Source organism: Juglans regia, chromosome 4 (assembly GCF_001411555.2).
Source record: "Juglans regia cultivar Chandler chromosome 4, Walnut 2.0, whole genome shotgun sequence".
Taxonomy (NCBI): domain Eukaryota; kingdom Viridiplantae; phylum Streptophyta; class Magnoliopsida; order Fagales; family Juglandaceae; genus Juglans; species Juglans regia.
The window spans coordinates 3,224,355-3,248,282 of NC_049904.1; the positions used below are offsets into that span (position 1 = coordinate 3,224,355).

The following is a 23,928-nucleotide window of genomic DNA, read 5'->3' on the forward strand; positions in this document are numbered from 1 at the left end:
TTGCTAGAGCGAGTGTTGCACGAAGTATTGAGTAACATTTTGTTCATGCATCGCTTGAGCCATGAGTCGAGCACACGTAGAGCGATTTCTCTGTCTAATCTTTAGCTCAAGTGAATGGTCGAGTAGGTGTCGAGCGAATTCTCTGTGCACATGTCAAACGAACTTTCTATCTAGCGTTCGCTTGAGTCACTTATGAGTGAATGTTGAGCTAGTGCCATTTCCTTGTCTTTTTGTCAGTTTTCTTCAATCAATCATCACCCAAGAAAGTTACAACTCAATTGAACTATGTTTGTCACATGCATATGTGTTAAGATATAAAATAATAATAAAATCTATATCTTCCCATCAATTTAAACTTTTGGAATAAATAATGATTTTATATGATATCAGAGCAGAAATTCTGAGTTCGGACCTTACTCTACACTCTACCCTATTTAATTAAATATTCCACATGTGGGCCAGACATTGAGGGAGAGTCTGGTCCACACGTGAGAATGAACGTTAAGATATATAATAAATAATAAAATATATATCTTCCAATCAGTTTAAGCGTTTGGGACAAGTGACAATTTCATAATATGCACACCCATTTTATATTAGCAATAACATATTTGAAAAAGCTGATTATTAAAAGAACTTCATATGTATACCTACCATTCTCCCTCAAGTGTGTTTTTGAAGCTTGGTTTGATAATTGAAGGTTCATACTTCCTTTACTTGATTCAACGGCTCAGTAAATCATCTGATATCCCATATAACTTCAATCCCAAATCCAAGTTTTTTTTTTTTTTTCTTTTTCCGAATTATCTTAAAAAATCTCAAGCTGAAGGGAGAAGATAATTTGAAGCAATCTATCGTTAATTCTTTAGTGGCTGACTTAGGCTATGGTCCACGTTAATGCATCGAGCTATCCCATATCAGAACACAATAAGAAGACAAAGACAGAAAGATACCATATGTAAATACAGAGTATGCAACAAAGTCAAAGACAGTGAGACACCATATGAAAATACAGAGTATGCAACAAAGTCACAGATATGTAGTACAAAACATTGATGACATGAGTTATAGCTCTAGTATTTCAGCGTTCATATATATCACCAACGTATGGACTCCAGCCTTTAAATAACCTAAGTCGATTCTGAACCATCAATTTGACAAAGATCTTACTAAATTTCAGTCAATTTACCTTTCTGTGCAAGTAACTCTAAAGTCAACGCCGAATACAGACGAAACAGAAACATATCAACTCTTACTTTTAAAGTCAAGAGGCAACCACGTAGACAGCACAATGTCCTGTCCTCCTCTCTCTCTCTCTCTCTCTCTCAAGATCTTCTTCTTCTTCTTTGGTTCCTATTCTTAAGGCACGGCTGGGATATTTAATTATCCTAGATAGGGATAACAATGGAGGAACTAAGAGCGACGTGGCCGGATGGTTTGGAAGATGAACTCATTAGAGAGCTTCTCGACAATCAGTCTCCTTTCTTTCTGCTACCGGAGATGACCACCGAACCCGCGGAAGATGCTATTATGAACAGGCTCATCTCCAGTACTAGTACTGTCTACTCCGAGCCAACAATATCTGAAGATCTTGAGGATGCATTTTCTACGACGACCTCAAAGGATCACCAACACCAAGAACTTTCACAACCCAGGTTTGAAGTTTGAACTCGATCCCTTCAAATTTCAAAACATTTTTTTAAAAAAATTGTAAAACGTAAGATTATGGAGAATTCGAGTCTCGTCTGATCATGACATGTTTACATAATTTCTGTTGCAGAATTTCTGCGTTAATGGAAAGAGGTCTGAACAAGGTTGAGAATAAGAACACACTGAAAATCAAGAGCTACAGTAATGCGATGGCTGATGACGGATATAAATGGAGGAAATACGGACAGAAAGCCATTAAGAATAGTCCACATCCTAGGTATGATCTTTCTCCTCCGTCTTTATTTTCCCTCCGATCATCACTTTCTTGACCACCAAAAGGGCCCAAAATTCCCTCTGATCATCACTTTCTTGACCACCAAAAGGGCCCAAAAAAGGTGTTTGAGGACCAAAGAGCAAGAGCTTGGTATGATACATAGCATGCAAACTCTGTTTCTAGTTGTTGTCTTTATTATTTTTGCGCTGTAAAAAGTAAAAACTGCCATAGATTATCTCTCGGGATTGTACTCTTTCTGCTTTTTATATTGTTATTATATTTCATTTATGGACGTATTATCGTCACGATAGAATAGATTTTTCTTGATTCAAATATACGTTACTGTATAATTCGGCTTGTACCTCGGTAAACGAGCTAGATGTTGTCTTTGCTGTTGGAAGCCAAACACGTGATATGCCGTTAAAATTTTATGAATTAATCTAGATTGGCTCTGGTACAAACAAATTAAGGAAATTATTTCTGCCATGTTCATTATCAAATGATTCAAACTACTGTCTCTTTCTGCATTATCTCTTTAGCACGTACCTGCAATAATTGGAAGAACTCTGTGGTAGTCTGGTAGATACTGGAGACTAGAATGGCCTCGTTTTAGTTTTTTCCTCCAAATATGGCAGTACGTCATTTTAATTGTTGCTTGAAGTAAGCTTTACCTTTACTTGTTAAAACAAAACCAAAAAACAAAAATAATAAGAAGAGTTTCGTATGTCTTCTTGTCATCCTGTTTGTCATCTTTTCTGTGTGGCATTGAACTTCTTGATTTGGAGTGAGAAATACTTTCAACCCATTTTATATCATCTCATTTCACCATTATAATTTTTACAAATTACTATATAAAATATAATAAATAATTATACTTTTTCAAATCTCAAAACAATAATAATATTGAAAAATAATATTCTAATAATATTTTATTTAACTTTTAACTTTTATCTCAACTCATTCCATCTTAACTCACTATTCAAACCTAACAGGTTTTTTTTTATTTCTATTTAAGATGCGGTTTGGATACCTAGATGAAAGGAGATGATTTTAAATGAAAGTTAAAAGTTGAATATAATATTATTAGAATATTATTTTTTAATATTATTATTATTTTGAGATTTGAAAAAAGTTTAATTGTTTATTATGCGAAAATTTAAAAAAATTGTAATAATGAGATGAAATAAAATAAAACACTTTTACTATTCAAACATGGTCTTATTTGTCAATGTTTAACGTAGGTCCAAGTCACGTATATATAAACTTATATTTTATTTTATTTGATAGATATAAACTTATATTTTAAAAAGACTATATAAACGATGAATGTTCTCATTTAACAGGTTTTCTAATTCTCATTTTTCTTAATATGTGAGTTTTGATGGCATACAGGAGCTATTACAGGTGTACCAACCCGAGGTGCAATGCAAAGAAGCAGGTAGAGAGGTCGAGCGAGGACCCACAGACACTCCTCATCACCTATGAAGGACTCCACTTACACTTTGCCTACCCACACAGCTTCATACCTGCTGAATCCCAGCCTATTAATCCAACCATCAAGAAGGCCAAGAAGACACATGATCAAACCCAGCAAATATTGCAGGAACTCCAAGAAAGCTCAGCAGATCTTACTACTCCTCCTGATCTGCAGCAGCAGCAGCAGCTGTTCTTAAGAACATCTTTGGACTATCCACAGGAATGGGACCCAGAAGGAATGGTCGTCCCACAAGGGTTGCTTGAAGATGTGGTCATGCCATTCATGATTCCAAATCCTCTCAACAATAATACATCCCCAAATTACTCTTCTTGCTCGTCTTACCCTTCTCCTCCTCCTTCACCTCCTTTGTTTTGGTCATGTGCTACTCATTCTTCTGCATGTTTTGATATAGGCATCGAGCATTAGATATTATTGTATGGGTGAAAATCCAGTAAGCATTTATGGTTGATCTGTTTCTAATATGGATCTAATAATGTGATCTAAGAACAAGACGTTATTTTAGGATCATTTATATGTACCTTTCAAAGAGAATTATATATAAAGAATCGTACATTATGAGGTGAGGTTCCCAATAGTTACTCCAAATTAAACGGTAGATACAAACAATGCGTGAAATAAAAATATTCGGGCAATAATACCGACAGATAGTTTGGTCCCATAAATTAATGACCGCCAGTCATTTGAAGCAATCAAACTATATATTGGATTGCTTTGAATCGGCCACTGGGAGGGATTCTTGCAATAAGAGGTTGAAGATCTCCAATTTCATATCCTGCGCCTTTCCAAATATTGTAACTAGAAAGAAATAGCCACTTCCCGACAAAAACAAAAAATAAAAAAGCACACACGGACTTTTGGAAAGTGAAGAGAGAGGCAAACACTTCAAAGAACTTGATACAAGAAGCCTAAAAGGTTCAAAATACTTACACAAAATAATAATAATAATAATAAAGCAACCCAAATCTGGTCATGCCTACGGTGATTGGACTAGTTTTGACGAGTAGGTGACTGTGAGTAGGTTATATGGAGGAGCATGGGTACTGGCGGTGTGTGGTGGTTGTTGGTTTTTTCATTAGCACCATGTGCATAAGTGGGTCAAGAGTTGGTTAGCTAGGCGACGGGGAGGAGAAGTAGCTGGGCAAGCCCATGATAAGTGGTTTAATGTGGATGGGTGGCCGTTTGGGGTAATTTGGGGGAAAAGGAGGTGATGGTAGGCTTGCACAACGAGCCACCTAAACTAGATTTAGGACCGACCCGACAGTAGGGAAAAGCCCACCAACCCGACCCAATCCGACATGTAACTTTTGGATTGGGTCAAACCCATTCTTCTTCTCTGCTTTGGATCCTTCACCTTCATTTGCAGACTCAAGTGTCCCAACCAGATTTCTCTCCCAACCAGAAAAGTCTTTCATTTTTCACGACGACTCTGATTCCATAAACCAACCAAATGCACTCTTGCATCGTCTCCTTGGCGTCCTATGAGATCTTTGCGTTCACCGGCAGTGCCTTCTTCATGATTTGACTCACGCTCTCATTCGGCAAGAACCGGCCTGCTCTCGTGGTGACAGCTCATTGGTCGACGTGTTCCCAACTCTTTCACCACCTCCTTCAGACTCGTTGTCTGAGTCTTCCGTTGAACCTGAATATTGTTATTGCTGCAGTGCTCTGTAACTCTTGTGAGGCACATACTCTCTCTGCTCGAAATAGAGGAAGAGGAACCCACTCAATGTTATTTAACAATGTTATTTATGTGATGCCCATTATAGAACGTGCTCGGTTATAGCCATTTTGGGATGAAAGAAATTGGGGGGGGGGGGGTTTGGTTTGTAATATTGAGATCTTGCGAAAGCTTTCAGATTGAGAGTGTACTACACCATAGAAGCCATTAAAAATGACGTCGAGATTGCATTTCCTCGGCTTCGTGCCACTGCGGGATTACGAGACCCACCAGCACCATTTCAGGATGAAAGCAATTGGGGGGTTTGGTTTGTAATTTAAGGTTTTGAGAGCTGAAGTCTGAAGGTAAGAAAGTTGGTCAGTTTAATGCTTGAAATCCAAACCCGTCATTTATCGGGTTGGTGAACCGAGCATTTAACAACCCGAAAAAAGTCAATTTGGGTCGGGTCGGGTCACTCGGGCTACCGGGTCAAATGCACAGGCCTAGGTGATGGCATGTGAGATCCACTCACACCAAAGGTAGCATGAATCACACACACATCAGTTTGAGACAGGGTAGGCATTGTCAAAACAAAGACGAAGGTGAAAAGCTGGCACATGGCTATGTTTATGTGGGTCGTAGGTCAACAAATCATGGGTACAAGTATCATCCTACAAAAGCAAAAGCCTAACCTAAAGATGCATAAAAAGAGCAAGAAACTGAAGGAAGTTGGCCAGAAAGTTAGGCTTTTAGTGTCCTCCCTCCACCTTAGAGGTGGTCTTCATTGAAGGGTAGTAGCTTTAGGAGAGGAAGGGTTACGATTTTGAAGAGAAAATCACTTCTAGGTCGGCTAACAGTTTGTTACTTTATTCACATGTTTGGGGATATCTACCAATATTGCTGAAGAAGTTTATATGTTTCACCTAAATATACCTTTGAGTATCCATAAAGGTTTGTACATAAATTCACATATACATACATACATATACACACACACACACACTTGGTACAAAATAACACTAGCCTTTAGATTTAACAACTGTACCGATTAGTCTCATATAAATGGTGCACAGGTTTCACACTTTTAGCTTAAGTTCATTATGATAAGGCGCATTCCTCTCCAATCGCTAAGATAAAATCAATACTAATCAACAATGGAAGGAATGCTCTGCTCATCTTTATTTCTCATGACTAGTTACCATGGCACCCGTCCACCCCTTTTGTCTCTTCTGTTCAAAATGGTAATGTCTTTCTCCTATTCTTACTAGTGAATTGTCTATGGAAGTGAAGACATTATTGAGTGAAAGAGAAGCCGGGTTGGTCAATTTGTATCCCATTCTTCAGGTATAGTTTTACTTGATCACTAATCGGTTGGTTATCCATCATTTGTCCTCCCATTCGTTAGTCATATTGATTCGCTTGAGGCTCTTGAGTATCCTACACAGAACAAAACCCTCTCTATTGTCAATGAAATTGATAGTATTCATTTAGCACAGAGCATGTGATACTTTTATGATTTCACATTATCACGTTGACTAGTGAATGACTATGATATCTCATGTTTTATACTAAATGGATGGTAACTTGAAATTTAGATGATCAATGTGTCCACCCAAGGATGAAGCTTATGGGCACCAAAGGTTACACATGCCTCATAACCTAACATTTAAGAAGCTACTGTTGTAACGCTCGGAGTAGACCGCTCAAACTTACTGCTCGATATGGCATGCCACGTCACATAGTTATTTAAAAAAAAAAGAAGGAAAGAAATGGCAAGTCTGGTTATTACATTGTCTTTAAATATTCATGCAAGTAATGAAATAAAACAAGAAGTTATAGTTATCTTAATTGTTTGGAGGTTGATTACTTCGAATCAACCACTCTCTTATTTCTTTTATCTTCTTAATTAGCATTACTCTGAACAGTGGTATTAGAGCCGGTCGTTCCATGGCCAATAACAATCGTACACGGTATTTCCATTTGGCTGAATCATTGAATGCAGTCAAGCAGATACAGGAGATGGAACAAAAGAGCTAGGAATCATTGCAGCAGGTGATTGACAACTTGGCTTAGCAATTGCAAGTGGTAGCCACCGATGTTGACACGTTGGTGCATCAAGTTGGGAAAAGAAATGAGGAACCACCTAAAGGTTCCATGACCAAGTCAGGCAATCCCCTTTTTGAAGCTGCTAGTGGCATATAAACGAGGTTAGTTCAGTTGAACTTTCCCTAATCTGATGGAGAGGATCCAAATGGATGGCTTTGCTGTACCAACTAATTTTTCTGTTATCACCCTATTAACCCTCATCAATGGATCTTGTTGGCATCCTTTCTTATGCAGGGCAAAGGGTTAATATGGTTCCAAGACTTGAAAGCTTTAGGAGGGATTTCTGGCTAGGATAATTTCATGAGAGCATTGATTACAAGTTTTGGACCAACCGTGAATGATGATTTGATGGAGGCTTTGACAAAGTTGCAACAAACCACAATAGTTGAGGCCTATAAATGTTAGTTCGAGTTACACTCCCAACCAACCTCGTGGGTTAGTATAGCCCTACAAGCTCAACTATTTTCTTGGTAGATTACGTGATGACATTCATTACATGGTGCGGATGTTGCAACCTCAAACTCTTTTAAGTGCATTTGCATAGCCAAAATGAATGAGGAAAATGTGGCTACACTTAAGGCAAGTTGCAAGATTGGGTCTGAGTTCTATTAAGGCACCATTAGCCCTTCCGGCAGTTGAACCTAAAGTTATCATACCTATTCAGAAACTTTCAACAACTCAGATGAAAGAACGACTTGAAAAAGAACTTTCCTACAATTGCGATGACAAGTGGGCTTCGGGGCATAAATGTCATGCAACAAAATTATTTATCATGGAATGTGAAGACTCGGATGATGAAGACGAGGCTAAATCAACTACCATGGTGATTAAAGAAGGGGCAACACATTCAAAGCCAATTAAAGAAGAAGCCCAAGTGACAAAATTTGGAATTTCCATCCATGCCATCACAGGGTCACCAAGCCCACAAACTATACGATTGTTGGGCTAGATTCAAAGTGTTGGAGTTTTCATTCTTTTTTTTTATACTAAGAGTACTAACAATTGTTTGGATTCCTAAATTATATCCAAGGCCTGATTATTTGTTCATCGCAAATTGGGGTTATTGATAAAGGTGGCTAATGGTGAAGCTTTTTGTAGTGATGGGATCACAAAGCAAGTTTTCCAAATGCAAGGTATCAATTTTCATGCTAATTTTCATGTGCTAACATTGGATGGATGTGATGTGGTTTTAGGTGTACAATGGTTAAAAATTATGAGACTAATTTTATGGGACTTTTCTTGACTCTCAATGACCTTTTCATTTAATGGTAGAAACATCACGCTTCAAGGCCTAGCACCTACTGCATTTTCAATTGTGGAGGGTAAGGAATTTGGGCATGCTACTAAAACTGAAAAAAAAAAGGGACTGGTAAAACAGCTACTTGAAGTTCCAAATTCTTTAAATTTTGTTATTGATTCTAATCCTCAAATTAAAGCCTTATTAGATCAATTCCATTCTTTGTGTATACTCCTATTGGTTTACCTCTTATAAGAACTCAAGATCATCACATTGAGTTTCAAGCGGTGCTAATGCCCAAAAATCACACAACAGGCAAGAAGGGAAAAAAGAGTCATCTCGGCCCGCTATGACAATTCAGGCCTCGATCGATGTAGTGTGAAGCCTCCAGTAGTGGTCTGGTCTTGTTGTACGACAGTGAACAAGAAATATGCAATCGAAATAGTCCACCAAAATCCATAGAGAAATAAATTTCGAGGGTGGATTCCTGGTTATCCGTTTCACTTGCGTTACGCAATGATGATTTTCAAGTGCGAGGCTAGGTAGGAGATGGGCTCAACCGTGTTAGTTTCGAGCGTGGACCTCGTCTTGGCGAGATAAGGGGGATGCTAACTCCACCGCGTTAGGCACGAGCGCAGAGCTCTTCTTTTATGTGCAAAAGAGAGGTCGGATAATCAAGTGACTTGCCCGCCTATTTGGGTGTAAAGGAGGCCGAGCAGTCCCTGACCTTTCCTGCCTATTAACTCATTATGAAGGTGATGGTAAGTCGGGTAACCAAAAGGCTGGACCCGCACTTCATCATGAGGGAGGTCAGGTAATTGAAAGACTGGACCCACGTTTCACCTTGTGGAAGGTCAAGCAATCAAAAGGCTAGACTTGCGCTCGTTCATGAAAGAGGTCGAGTAGCCTAAAGACTAAACTCTCCCCTTTGAGCCTTATAGGGAGGTAAGATGTCAGACAGTCCTTGATCTTTTCCGCGCCTCACCGTGAGGGAGGTCGGGTCACCAAGAGGCTGGACTTGCCTGTTGACTCTCACGGGAGGGTATGCAGTCGGGCATTCCCTGACCTTTCCCGTGCCTCACTATGAGGGAGGTTAGGCTACAACAGGGGTTGGACCCACCTGTTGACTCTCATGGGGAGGGTAAATAAACTTTGAGTTCATTTCGTATGAATGTTTATCGTTATCAAACAACGTTTATTCTTCCAATGTTTTTGTTTTCGTTGGTGTTAGTAGATTTTTCCCTTTCAATTTGAATCGTGTTAGTGTTTCCACTTTGCTATTAGCATTAGTGTTTGTTTGTGCTAATCCACACTAAGTGATCAAAGAGCCCATCGACCCCATGGATCCATCTTAGGAAGTTGCTAATCCCGTCGACTTGTTCCCAAAGGTAACCTGCGTGAGGCAGTTATGGAGCTCAGATGCCCTGTTAACTTAAAGGCTCGTTCCCAAAGGTAACCCGCTAGCAGTGGTTATGGCACAATCACTCGACATTTGCTAGTGGAGATGTCATCCCGAGAGTAATGTTAGGTAGCACAGACCCGCGCTCCGCTGTGAGAGAGGTTGAGTAACCTAGAGACTAGACTCACTGTTTGAGCCTCACAGGGAGGTAAAGTAGTTGGGCAGTTATCCCGCACCTCGTCGTGAGGGAGATCGGGCAGTCGAAAGACTATACCTGCCTATTGACCCTCATGGGGAGGGTAAATAGCCTGGTAGCTGAAAGGCTCGACCCGTGCTTCGCCATGAAGGAGGTCGGGCTGCCGGTGGGCTGAAAGGAAAAATTGTGTGGCTAATGCAATCTCTAGACAACCAGTAGGGGAAAGTTTTGCACTAAGCAAGCCTATGGCTACTTGGCTGACACAATTAAAAGCTGACTATGCCACTTCACTAGACTTAATTTCATTATTCAAGCAGTTTGACAAAGGCTAGCTTGACGTCAACAAATCCTTTAGGAAAGATGACATTCTTTTTTACAAGGGAAAGATTTATGTTGCTGCTAATACTTCCTTAAAGGAGTAGATCATTCAGTTGTTGCATTGTAGTCCCTAAGGATGGTTCTCTGGTTTTCACAAGACCTTCCATAGTGCACAATCAAAATCTTTTGGAAGGGGATGAGTAGGGATATTAGAAACTTCATACAAGAATGTAACAATTGCCAAAAGGACAAAAGTGAAAATATTGACTCTAAGCCTACTAAAACCCTTACCTATTCTAACCAAGGTATGACAAGACATTTTTATGGATTTTATTGAATGGTTACCTATTTCTAATGGCTACAGTATTATTATGCTGGTCGTTGATTGTCTCACTAAATATGGTCGTTTTGTAGCTTTTCATCATCCTTACACAGCGTCTAAAATAGCCCATATTGTCATGGATAATGTCTTTAAATATCATGGTATGCCATATTCAATAGTCACTGATAAAGACCTTATGTTCACTAGCATATTTTGGAAAGAGTTATTCATGCTACAAGGAACTTCGTTACAATTTAGTTTGGCTTATCACCCATAATTGGAAGACCAAACTGAAATTGTAAACAAATGTGTTGGAACAATACCTTTGAAGTTTCACTGCCACATGATTGGGCAAAATGGCTTTCTTTGGCTGAGTGGTGGTACAATACCAACATTCACTCTTCCACTATGCTAACACATTTTGAGTTCCTTTATGATTACCCTCTCACTCGATTGCTTCCCTACTCTCCAGGAACAACTCAAGTACAAGCAGTAGATGAGACTTTGCGAACTAGAGATGAACTTAGTCGCCTACTTAGACAAAACTTGACATTTGCACAAGAAAGAATGAAGAAATTTGCAGACTTGAAGCAAACAGAGAGGGAGTTCGAAATTGGGAATTTTGTTTACTTGCGTATACAACCTTATCGGCAATTGACCATTGTCACTCATCATAGTTCAAAGCTCTCACCCCGATTTTATGGCCCTTTCAAGATATTGGAACAAATTGACATCGTGGCTTACCAATTGGACCTCCCATCTGAAGTTAGGGTTCACTCAGTTTTCCATATCTCATGTTTGAAAAAGTCATTGCCACCTATCACTGCCAACATAATTTTTAAGCCAGACCCAGAGCTGATACTAGATCGTTATATGGTGCAACAGCGAACTCAAGCTAGGGCAAAGGTGTTGATCAAATGGAAGGGACTTGCTGAAGGAGACGCTTTGTGGGTCAATTATCACAACGAGAAAATCTATTCATCATCATTTTTCTCATCATCCTCTAATCATTCTACGATGTGGCATTAGATAATAGGTTCACAAATGAAATATAATAAATAATCTTCAATCATTTAATGCCACATTATAAGATGATGATAACTGAGATGATGAGTAGCCTTACTCTTATCACAAGTTGCTTCAAGAGTTTCCTATAAGGGGGAGGGGAATTGTTATGGGCCTAGCTGAGTTGCTGTGTTAGTGTTTTGTTCATATAATTATTTTTGGGTTAAGTGTTGTTCTAGTTAGGTCCAGTATTGAGTTCTGTCCAAGATAGGAAATGTTCTATTTATTCCATTTTGTAGTGTGTTTTGGTTTAATTGTCTTATGAATGAGTCTACGGTAAAGTTGTAATCATTGTTTAGTGGTCTGTTGGTAGTTCACTCAGTTAATTCATGATCAACCATGATCCGCTTGGTTAGTCATGATTATGGCAAGTCTGGTTGTTACGTTGTCTTTAAATATGCATACAAGTAATGAAATGGCACAAGAAGTTGCACTTATCTTAATTTTCTGGAGGCTACTTACGGGATATTCGACATACTCGATGATTTGGGTAGCAAGCCTTTAAAACTTCTATGGTCATTTTTTTCAAATCAAGTATTTAACTGAAGAGGAGAAAGAAAATAGGCATGGAAGAGCTATAGATAATTGCTCCCAGAGATCATGAGCAATCAATCATACTTGTCTCACTACAAGAAATAACGCATTTTCCAGCGATTTTACTATTGTCGCCAAAAAAATCGCTGCAATTAACCCTTATTTGCTGCGATTTTCTTATCGTCGCTGAAATTTAAAGCAATATATACGAAAATCTGGTATTGCAATTACTGTTCACTCATTTGCGGTGACTATTTGATCTTTTGCGGCGATTTTTTATCGCCGCAAATAATATTAGAACTGTAGCCATATTTTAATTGTGACAAATGGGAAAATCGCCATAATAGCTAGTTTTGCAGCGAATAAAAAACGCTGGAAATAGTCTTCTAGAAAATTTAGGCCTTTCCCAACGATTTTAATATTGTTGCAACAAAAATACCACTAATAAACATTATTTCCAACGATTTCTAAGTCGCCGCTTGCTTTCCTTCTCGAATTTTTGAGCTAATGGAAAAGAAATTACTTTTACTTTTTGCAGCGATTTTAATATCGTTGCAAATTGAACAACAGATACTATTTGTGACGAAAATATTCGCCGTATTTTCGCCGCAAGAGCATATCTAGTAAATTATATACTATTAGCGGCAAATCCAAATCGCCGGAACTTTGAAATTAAATTTAAACGACCTGCATTACCATTTCCCCTCATTTCTTTCCCTCTCCCACTCTGCCTTCCCAATCCCTCTTCTCCTTCAACCCACGCCACCGCGCACAACCTACAAACCATCGAATGCTCCCACGCCTTCTTCCCCCCACCGACTCTTCAACAGCTTCGATAATGGTCTCTTCGACCTGCAAACCATCGAATGCTCCCATGCACCCCTGTTGCTTCACGGTTGTGTTCCTCCATCAAAAACGACCACTAACTCGCTGCCTCCTCCCATTTGGCGCCCGTGCAAGGAATTTGCTACATTTCCTCTTAGCACGGTAAATACCAGTCATAATGATTTTCCTGTTCTTCTACGATTTATTCGACAAAAATCTCTCCTTTTTCGTTTTCCTAATCCGCTATTTTATTGTTGTAGCACGACCCTTTTCCTGGTGGCAAAGGGTTTTGGGTATCACCTCTTCCTCGTCCTTTTCTCCACTCGGTTGTGACGATTGTTCTATGGTAAGAACCTCTTTTTTTTCTAATTATATAAAACCTTTTAGGTCAAGTAGAACGAGGGTGTATGCTTAACATTTTACTCATTTTGTGTTGGCTAAAGTAGTTAACAAATTCCTATTAACGAAACAGTGGTGCTTTTCTCTTTCATTTTACTCAATTACTATTTACTGTTACCACTATCTCCCTACAGCATTTTTTTCCCTTAAATTGTAGATATGAAGGGCATGCCAAGTTATAGTGATAGTTAAAGTAATCAGTGCTATAACCTCTGCATTGCATACGCACCACAATGGAACTTAATTTTATAACAAAGTTGATAATGCAAATGTAATATGATAGGAGACTGCATTTTTGGATATTGAGTCGAAATTGCTGGTCTATGACACTGAACGTACGTAGTCATACCCGTTTGGTTAGACTACTAATCCATTAATGGTGATTATTGCTTTTTGGGCCAGACTCAGGTTGTAAATTAAGGGATAAAGTAGAGCTTGGGTAGATTTGAAAAAAAAAAGGTGGTTTTTGCGTAGGGCAACTACAGTTAATATGGAGCTTGTTAGGATACCTTAAGCAAATACATGAAAAGTGAGATGGGTCATGTTTATAAAATTGAATTTCTAGATGAGTCATGTTTATGAAATTGCATTTCTAGACCAAGTGTTATATAACTTACTAATGACAAGATTAAAAAAAAAAAAAAAAAGTTAATGATTAATGATTAGTCCTTTTAAAGTCTATAGGTCATGTAGCTTTTAAAGTCTATAGTCCTTTTATTTGAGATATATTCAGGTAAAGAAAATGCACTTCTCATATGCAATCATAGGAGCAACATTGATTGGCTTGTTGGATGGGTCTTGGCTCAGTTGCTTACACTTGAGAACTAGAATCTAGATGCAACTCTTCCACAATACTGTGTCCATAGCTTCCTAATACTTACAAATTTAGAGAGGTTAATTGTAAGAACCAAAATAGTAATATAGGATATTTTACCCTTCTATATACATATATATATATACATGTGTGTATGTATTGGTGTATTTAGAAGCACTAATGCCTTTTTACAAGCAATCTGTTGGAGTTTATTAATGTTATGCATTTGTTTTTACGTCTGAATCTATCTTATGCATTGCTTATAAATTCTCAGCCAAAATATTTATTTATATGTATTAATATTTCTCTTTGAATATCTTTCACGTCATGCTTTCATTCTTTCTTATTTCCATAAATTTCATATGACTAAATTTTTTTAAAGCATGACTTGCACAAATTACTTTTCATTTCATATTAATCCATTTTATATCTTGAACATTGCACTTTATAAATGCATTTTTGGATTTTCTGAATTTTGTAATTGATCAATGATCACTAATCACTATTAAAGATGCCAAGAAATCTATTCTTAGTATTTTATCTTATGCAAAATTACAACAAAGATTTTCTCTAATTCCTAATTGAAACTGTTGCTTTTCTTTTCTTTTTTTAATAAGGGGGTAGGGGTTTCAGCTTATAGATTTTTTTGATAGTGCATGGATTCCAGCCTATAGATAATATATATAATATCACATGCATAGATACATATATATCAGCTATATATCTTTCAACTCATTCACCCGTTTTACCATTGTCTATATTGATGATGTCCTCATATTTTTCAAGTCTATTGATAACCACTTGCTATTATTTATCGGATTTATTATCGTCTTTTAAAAATGAATTTAAATCCAAAAGTTATTTCAAAACCAACTGCAGGAGTAGGGTTCCTTCATAATGTTGATGATGAACTAGATTCAACTGATCACATTTATTTAGATTCGTATGAATTTTTCTGCGATGATATTGTGGACAAGATGATACCTTCCTTCTTGGAGAAAGCTTATATGATATTTTATCATCTCAATGCACCAGACTTTCCATCTAATGATTCTAACAAGAAAGACCTCGAGCTTAAGGACAAAAACTTCTTTTGCTGCTCTTCAGTTAATAGAGCACACCCTCATGCTAATGTGTGTGCTAGCGAAACATTGGAATTCTTGGGTTAAATCCATGAAAGAGATGGATTCGCAGCTGAGAGAGAAAAGCATTCACCTATTGGCGTTTATTAGCTGGGGAACTCAACGCCATGGAGAGGCTTCCAGTAGGTGCAGCAAGATATAATGATGTTGTTTCTAAAACCTACTTCTCAGATGCTATTCCCTTACAGATCTGCAGAATTGAATTTTGAAAATTTTGAAATTTCTAGGTTTCATACAAATCATCACATAATCTGTGTTTTTGTTTTTGACTTTCTGAGGCATGAGTTCGAAAAGGGAAGGGAAAGAATTCAGAGAAAAAAAAAAATGGGTGAAGGGAAATAAGAAGATGAGGTAAATTATAGATATCCCATGGGATTCAAAATAATGACAAAAAAACCATGAGTTAGATTTCTGATCGAAATAATCATCCCGGCCGGAATGACCCGAAACAAATTGAAATTGTCGGAATTGAATCCGATATGAATTATTCAGCCACACCATTCTGGTTACTGTTTTGGAATGGCAAATTTCATCTGTTTTGGCCAAAACGAAACAATTTTCAAAACTTTGGTTTCAAATCCAAAATTTTCATTTAGAGAATGATTTTCAAAATTTGCTTGGAAGAGATTGATATAAAATTAAATGCTCATATAATTTGCCATCAAAATTATTATACAAAGAATGGAGTGGGCCGTTCTTACAAAACTAAGAGCTCATGTCAAAGCAATTTCATTGCCCAGGCCCATTTAGTTGAAATTTCTGTCCGGTGTACCAATGGTATAATGACCAGAATAACCACATTAAAAAGCAAAATCTAATTACCATGATAAGGTTATTTGCGTTATTTACATCCAAACATAGGCGGTCTCCCATTCCGGTTAGTACAGTACTTCCTTTTCCCCCGTCTCTGCTTCCTCGTATCTATTTCGTGTTAAGCGCATTCCATTTACATTTCAATAGCCGGAGCGTTGCCCTGGTGACTGAAGAATTTTCTCAGCAACCAAACAGGTTCCAATACTCTTTCTTTCACTAGCATCAACCAATTCATGTCCCCATCTTCGATACAATGATTTTCTCAAGAATCGGACGCTCTCTGTGTCGGTCGGCTCGGTCCTCATCCCAAAGAGTAACCTCCTTTATTTGTTTTTATTATTTTATTTTTCAATTTGGACCAGTTTTTATATCTCTTCTGATGATTAATTATGTGTATTTATTTATTTATTTATTTATTTTTGTTGATGTGCAGCATTTAATTTCCAGTGGGAGGACTGTGTTACCGAATGATTCGCTCTTGGCCTCGACCGGCAATGCTTGCATTTCACGCGTCGATGGCGGTTTAGGGCTTGTGAGGGGTTATATAACATCCGTTGGAGCTGGGAAGCAGCTCGTTTCGAATTCGTTCTTATCGAATTTCAATTCCGTCCTCGCAAACCCTAGGGTTCGGCGCCTTTTCTCCAGCGACGCGCCCAAGAAGAAAAGTAAGACAATAACTTCCGTTTTTTGTGTTTCAATTTTGTTCTATTGTATTTTCGCTATTATTTTTATTTTTGAATGATTACACATCTGTATTTTAATTTTGTATAAATTTTTAATTTAGAGTATGAGAATTACTATCCCAAGGAAAAGAAGGAAATTCCAAAAGCGAATGAACAGAAATCCGAGTCTAAAGGTATGCTGCCATTATTTGGCCTTGTTTTCACTAATTTAATTTGTCAAACTGAAGCTGTGCGATGTGTGATATCCTATATATGACGGTGATGGTTACTAAATGTGATATCTGGACTGAAAATTTAAGCCTCTTTTGGTTATGCAGTTCAAATGAGATGAGATGAGATGTTTTGTTGAATGCTCTCTATTTGCTTCCGGTCCTCTTCTTTTATTTTTCACATTTTTAATTTTAATTTTGATGCTAAATTTTCATTGCAGTCTGAAGATGTTTTTTTTTTTCCTTAATTTTCCAGGGGACTCAAATACTGGTGATCATGGCAATTCCCAGGAGAACTTGGGGAGGATGCTCCTAAATGCTCTTGGGCCATTAGGGATCATTGCCTTTATGTTTTCATCACTTTTTGCTGGTCCTCATGATCAGAAGCAGGTCCTAATTTTTCAGTATTGTTGCAGCGGTTGATTTATTGGTTTCTAATAGATATGTAGGTCATCTCAAGTTGCTGCCTTTGGTTAATTACCATTATTTGAAATCAATTGCTACAGTAAATTGTGACTCATATTACATGACACTTATTTGCTATTGTAACACCCAGAATATCTATGCCTCTGTCAATGTAACATTCAGACTGAAATTTTATAGGCTTTATAAGTTCGGACCACGGGCCCAATTTTGTTAAAGCTAGAAAGGAATATTATTTTATTGGGCCCATTAGCCCGTTTGTGTTATTTGAGGAGATCGGATTGGAGATGAAATTATGGACCAAGATTAAAAATCGAGTAGATTTTGCCCATAAGCCCATAAATGGATGGATTGGCCCAAGAATTTTCTGGACAAAGCCCATTTGATTTTTGGCTGTTAAATTCGTGATAATTTGCATTTGGATAAATCCAATGCAGACAATTTTATGTAAAATGAATTAAATTTTGCGTTTAACTAGCATTTGGGTAATCCAATGCCAGTGCTTGAACCCCTTTTCAAAAGAAACTGAGATAAATCTGTACAGCCCTATTATTAGGTTTTTCAGGTCCTGTTAAAAGGACTGTGTGGCCTGAAAACTAGAAAACAGAGGCTGCTGTAAGTCTAGAATTTTTTCGTAGCAATCCCTTGTGATGTTCTTCAAGAAAACCAATCCCTAACCCTAGATAACTGCTGCAAATACCAATCAGCATTGTTTTCTTGAAGTCCTTGCTTGATTTTTCGAAGAAAACCCTAGGAAAGTTCCTGCAATTCCAGGAGATTTAAAAACCAACCTCACCCTATCAAATCCAACCCCTTTTTCAGCAACTTTGAGCAGGTGATTATTGACGCGCTTGTTATCGCTAGAAGCAAAGAGGTAAGTGGCATGATCATACCCTTTAGGGGTGAAAATAGAAACTTTTTGATCTTGAATCTTGTTTGTTTTTCCCTTATTAAATAAAATAAAATAATTCTTGATGTGTATTTCGGTTACATTTTATTATTTTATACGTTGTAATTTTTTTTTCACTTGTTGATGTTTTCCTCAGATTAGTTTTCAAGAGTTCAAAAATAAGCTACTTGAACCTGGTTTAGTGGATCGTATTGTTGTTGAAAACAAATCAGTGGCTAAAGTATACGTGAGGAGCTCGCCACGTACTAAAGATCAAACCAATGAAGATGTCCAGATTCCAATTAATGGTAATCCTGCTAGAGGAAACTTAAGCCGGTCTAAATATTACTTCAACATTGGAAGTGTTGAATCTTTTGAGGAGAAGCTGGAGGAAGCGCAGGAAGCATTAGGAATGGACCCACATGATTATGTTCCTGTTACATATGTATCTCAGGTGAATTGGTTCCAAGAATTGTTGAGGTTAGCACCAACAGTATTGCTTTTAGGAACCCTCTGGTTCATGGGGAAAAGAATGCAAAGTGGACTGGGTGGTGGTCCTGGTGGAAAAGGCGGCCGTGGAATTTTCAACATAGGGAAAGCTCATATAACAAAACTGGATAAGAATGCAAAAAACAAGGTTAGCCCTGGTTTCATTACTCTGCTCTGTGTTACATACTGCTTTTATCTTATTTCTTTTGTCACAGTAATATCAACATTCAATTCACTCACTTTGATGTCCTCCTATATGGTGTCCAGGTGTATTTCAATGATGTAGCTGGATGCGATGAGGCAAAGCAGGAAATCATGGAATTTGTTCACTTCCTCAAGAATCCAAAGAAATATGAGGAGTTGGGAGCGAAAATTCCAAAAGGTGCACTTCTTGTCGGCCCTCCAGGCACTGGGAAGACGCTTCTTGCAAAGGCAACTGCAGGTGAATCTGGAGTTCCTTTCCTGTCCATTTCTGGGTCAGATTTTATGGAGATGTTTGTTGGTGTCGGGCCATCAAGGGTTAGAAGCTTATTTCAAGAGGCAAGGCAATGTGCACCAAGTATAATATTTATTGATGAGATTGATGCAATTGGTCGAGCTAGGGGCCGTGGAGGTTTTTCAGGTGGCAATGATGAGCGTGAAAGTACTCTCAATCAATTGCTTGTGGAAATGGATGGTTTTGGAACAACTTCTGGGGTGGTTGTACTTGCTGGCACTAATAGGCCTGACATTTTGGACAAAGCCCTGCTGAGGCCTGGTCGGTTCGATCGTCAAATTACAATTGATAAACCTGATATTAAAGGTCGTCATCAGATTTTTCAAATTTATCTGAAGAAGCTAAAACTGGATCATGAGCCATCATTTTACTCTCAAAGACTTGCTGCTCTTACTCCTGGATTTGCTGGAGCAGACATTGCAAATGTTTGCAATGAAGCTGCTTTGATTGCTGCAAGGAATGAGAGCATAGAGATCACTATGGAACATTTTGAGGCAGCTATAGACCGTGTCATAGGTGGTTTGGAGAAGAAGAACAAGGTAAACTTTATCCCACTCCTGCACTTTTTTATTTAGAACACTACTATTTTTTTTTTTTTGCATATGCTTGGTGTGATTGATGTATGCTGAATAAAAAGAGCAGTTGATTTTGGGTGCAAATGTTTCTCTAATCTCCAAATGGATATTTTAAATTGCTTTAATGTTATCCTGACTTTATATGTTAGGAGTCTTCCCAATTAGTTTGTCACTTTAAGCCATACCTTGTAAAATCTGCCCTTGAACCCAGAACTCATAAGTATAGTTTAATGGAAAAGACACCTTTGTGGGAATTTGAAGTCACTGCAGAATCTTATTTACTTATTTCAAAGTGCAAATGAAATTTAAATGGAAGAAGACCATATCTCTTTGTTTCACTTAATTTCTTTGGATTTAGTTCATTAAAATTTTGCAACAATCATAAGTGTTAGGATCCATTGAATGGGTTTTGGCAACGAAACTATTACCTATAAAAGACTGGCCTTCCTGCACATATTAGAAACACAAACTTAATTTTGACAGTTACCAAAAAAAACCTTATAATTCATGAATTTGTTTATGTACTCTTTCAGTTGTGGAAATCAGATGCCAAGGATAAAAGCAATTTTTTTCTCTCTTAAACTTTTTATTGAAACAACACCAAACTATGATAAAAGCAATTTTTTCTCTCTTAAATTTGTTATTGAAACAACACCAAACTATGGTCGAGCATTAAAGCAGTCTGCAGGAATTTTAACCTGGTTGGTTGGCGTTTACTTGTTGTAAATGGTATCTACATTTTTCTTTGCCAGTGTTGGAATTTTGCTTTTAGGATTTATGGCCGAGCATTAAAGCAGTTTGCGGGGATTTTAATATAGGATAATTCATTAACTGCCAAAAGCATCAATTAATTTGGGCATGGACTATATAAATTCTGTGTGCAAACAATCTTGTTAATTTGACATTTGACTCTAAATTCTAAGAATGGAGCAATTGCCAAGTTCATTTATCAAGATATGTGAACCATTTCTTCATTCTTCTGCAGGTAATAAGCAAGTTGGAACGTCGTACTGTTGCCTACCATGAGTCGGGTCATGCTGTTGCTGGTTGGTTCTTGGAACACGCAGAACCCTTGCTTAAAGTTACTATTGTTCCCCGTGGTACTGCGGCCCTGGGGTTTGCACAGTATGTTCCCAATGAAAATCTATTGATGACAAAAGAGCAGCTCTTTGACGTGACTTGCATGACCCTTGGTGGTCGAGCTGCTGAGCAGGTGATTTTACAGATCCCCTTTCCATACTTTCCACCTCGTTATGGATGAGTGAATAGGGACTTGCTTAGAAATGGTAAATATTGATCTATTCATGACATTGCTTCTATGTTTTTTCTTTTAAATTTCTCTTATTCAAGATTTTCAAATGCGAGTTTAGCTTCAACTCTTCCATGGACAGCAGGAACATGTGGTGCTTATTTACCAATAGATACTGATCATTTTCATTGCTTAGAAGGCACAAGTAATGTGGACTTCAATTGCTGGAAATATACAAGATTGTAATTTTTCTCCTTTTTTCCAGTGACGTCTCAATAGACACTGCATAGAACTTGACATGCGCGACTCCGTGTGTCTGTGTCAAGAGTAGAAAGTTGATGCTACCACTAGCAGATAGCAGTTTGAATTAATGTTCAATTATTTTTGGAAGAAATCATAATTTTATCTTTAAATGAATATTGTTTTGCAATTGATTTACCAGTTTGAAAATGATGGATCATGATTCTTTAGAGAGACTCGACCCTTGAGGTTTACATCTAAACACTAGGGAATGTTAATACCTGGTTTCTCAATTTCTCTGTCAGAGCTAGATCGTGCTCTGAAACAGATTTTTCCTTGCAGAGTGGCAAGGGGACGACAGTTCTTTTTCCTGAATTTTATGTTTCCTTGCAGGTTAAAACTGATGGCGTGTCCATTTTGTGAGTAACTATAATATTGTGATTGCCACAACATTTAATTAACTCTAATATTGGAATGCAATTTTGGACAATGGTCTACCTTAGAACTGCAAACACCTATGAGCATTGTGAAATGCGGCAAATCTTGCCCCAAATACACGTGTTTTTCCATCACGAAAGATAAAACTAATTGAAAAATCTATTCATTATCCATTTTCTCATCCTCCTCTCACTAGTGAACCTATTATCTAATGTCACATCATGGGATGATGAGAATTGGGATAATTAGTATACTTTATAAACTGCTGATTGATTGAATTAATGGTGGTACTCTGTCTTTTTGTTTTTATTCACATGGATCAGGTTTTGTTGGGAAAGATCTCAACTGGAGCACAGAATGACTTGGAGAAAGTGACCAAGATGACCTACGCTCAAGTTGCAGTGTACGGTTTCAGTGACAAGGTGGGTCTTCTTTCTTTCCCTCAAAGGGAGGATACATTTGAGATGGCCAAGCCCTATAGCAGCAAGACTGGTGCAATCATAGATGGTGAAGTTAGAGAGTGGGTGGCTAAGGCCTATGAACGCACTGTCGAGCTGATAGAGAAGCATAAGGAGCATGTTGCACAGATTGCGGAGCTTCTGCTTGAAAAGGAGGTCCTTCATCAAGATGACTTGATTCAAGTATTAGGAGAGCGGCCATTCCAGTCAAACGAGCCCACAAATTATGATAGGTTTAAGCAAGGGTTCCAAGAAGAAGATAAGGAGGGTAAAGAGACCGCCACCACAGAGGGCGGGACAGTGGACGATGGCAGATCACCACCACCTTTGGAACCAGACGTGGTGCCTGCATAGCCTTGGAGAGGTTTGCAGTTGTATAAATAATAATATATATATATATATATATTTTTTTTTTTTCTGGAAGTTAAAATCGATAGTTAGCCACTTTCTGAGAATTGGAACTAACTCGTAAGATTCTTGTTTGAATTAATTAGAGGGAGGAAAGTGGCCTGCTTTTGAATCTTCTGAATATAATTGGCAAAGACCAAATAGAAATGATTTGAATGATAATTTTTTACAATTTTCCCTCGTAAACATGTTTCACAACTATCAGAGACAATGCGTGGATCCCATAATAGTATTAAATGTTGACTGTGTGCAGTGTGAATTATAGCTTTAAATATTGTGGGATTCACATATTTTTTTTTTTTTGATAATAAAGGATCACATTCCATTTATAAAAAAGGACATACAACTTTGACTTAAAAAGTCAGTTACAAACGTTAATAGCACCTCAGCACACTTTCGTGGCTGACATGGTCTAGCCCAGACGACAGAACTCTAAAGACCGAAGTCTAAGAGATTCGTCGTACACATCTCTGTCCCCGACAGAATAAAAAAACCCCATACCCCGACTACGTGAGGTAGGGTACACCAATCCCATACACCGCCAAAGCGGAGATGGGGACATACCACCAGTTCGGACCACGGTCCGCGGGGACTAAATTTTTGATTTTTGATTTTTTTTTTTTTTATAAAACAGAACACAAGAAAATACATAGGAACACAACTAAACCCAACAGCAGACAAAAAGCTCCAAACGGCTGCGGAGGCGCGTGCAGAACACGCGCCACCCTGGGAGAAAACCGTCGACCGATCCTGGAAGTTCCGGGCTCACAGACCCCAGCGGCGCCGCGCGTCGCGACGGTAGAGGGCCTCTCGGCGTCGCGAGAAGGCCACTCGCCGAACGCCTACGAGTTTTTTGGCCGCGCGTGTGAGCAACTCGCCACTCCGGATGGCATCGCCTTCAGTAGACTTGAAGTTCGGCGGCTGGGCAACACCATGGGGAGACGCGTGCTGATCTATTGTCGCCGGAAAGACCAGATCCGGTGTTCCCCCTTATTTAGCCTACAAAACAAAAAAACACAAAAACGGAGCGGCTGTGTGCACAGAGCGGACGGAGGAGGGAGAGGTGGGGAGAGGGGGAGGGAGCCGAAGCTCCCACCCCCTCGAGAGAGACGGGTTCGAGGC

At 38.3% G+C, this 23,928-nt stretch overlaps 2 protein-coding genes across 2 annotated transcripts; both read left to right on the forward strand.

Moving 5' to 3' along the window:
• The first annotated feature begins 1,317 nt into the window (after positions 1-1,317).
• LOC109006768 (probable WRKY transcription factor 49) lies at positions 1,318-3,908 on the forward strand. The gene is made up of 3 exons (XM_018986143.2): positions 1,318-1,655; positions 1,781-1,927; positions 3,317-3,908. Exons 1-3 carry the CDS (start codon positions 1,405-1,407, stop codon positions 3,825-3,827), a joined length of 909 nt encoding a protein of 302 aa, XP_018841688.1. The 5' UTR covers positions 1,318-1,404; the 3' UTR covers positions 3,828-3,908.
• A 12,420-nt stretch (positions 3,909-16,328) lies between these two features.
• LOC109006807 (ATP-dependent zinc metalloprotease FTSH 10, mitochondrial-like) lies at positions 16,329-22,992 on the forward strand. The gene is made up of 8 exons (XM_035689508.1): positions 16,329-16,562; positions 16,683-16,914; positions 17,034-17,105; positions 17,398-17,531; positions 18,611-19,090; positions 19,210-19,977; positions 20,999-21,226; positions 22,264-22,992. Exons 1-8 carry the CDS (start codon positions 16,503-16,505, stop codon positions 22,750-22,752), a joined length of 2,463 nt encoding a protein of 820 aa, XP_035545401.1. The 5' UTR covers positions 16,329-16,502; the 3' UTR covers positions 22,753-22,992.
• Positions 22,993-23,928: the final 936 nt, after the last annotated feature.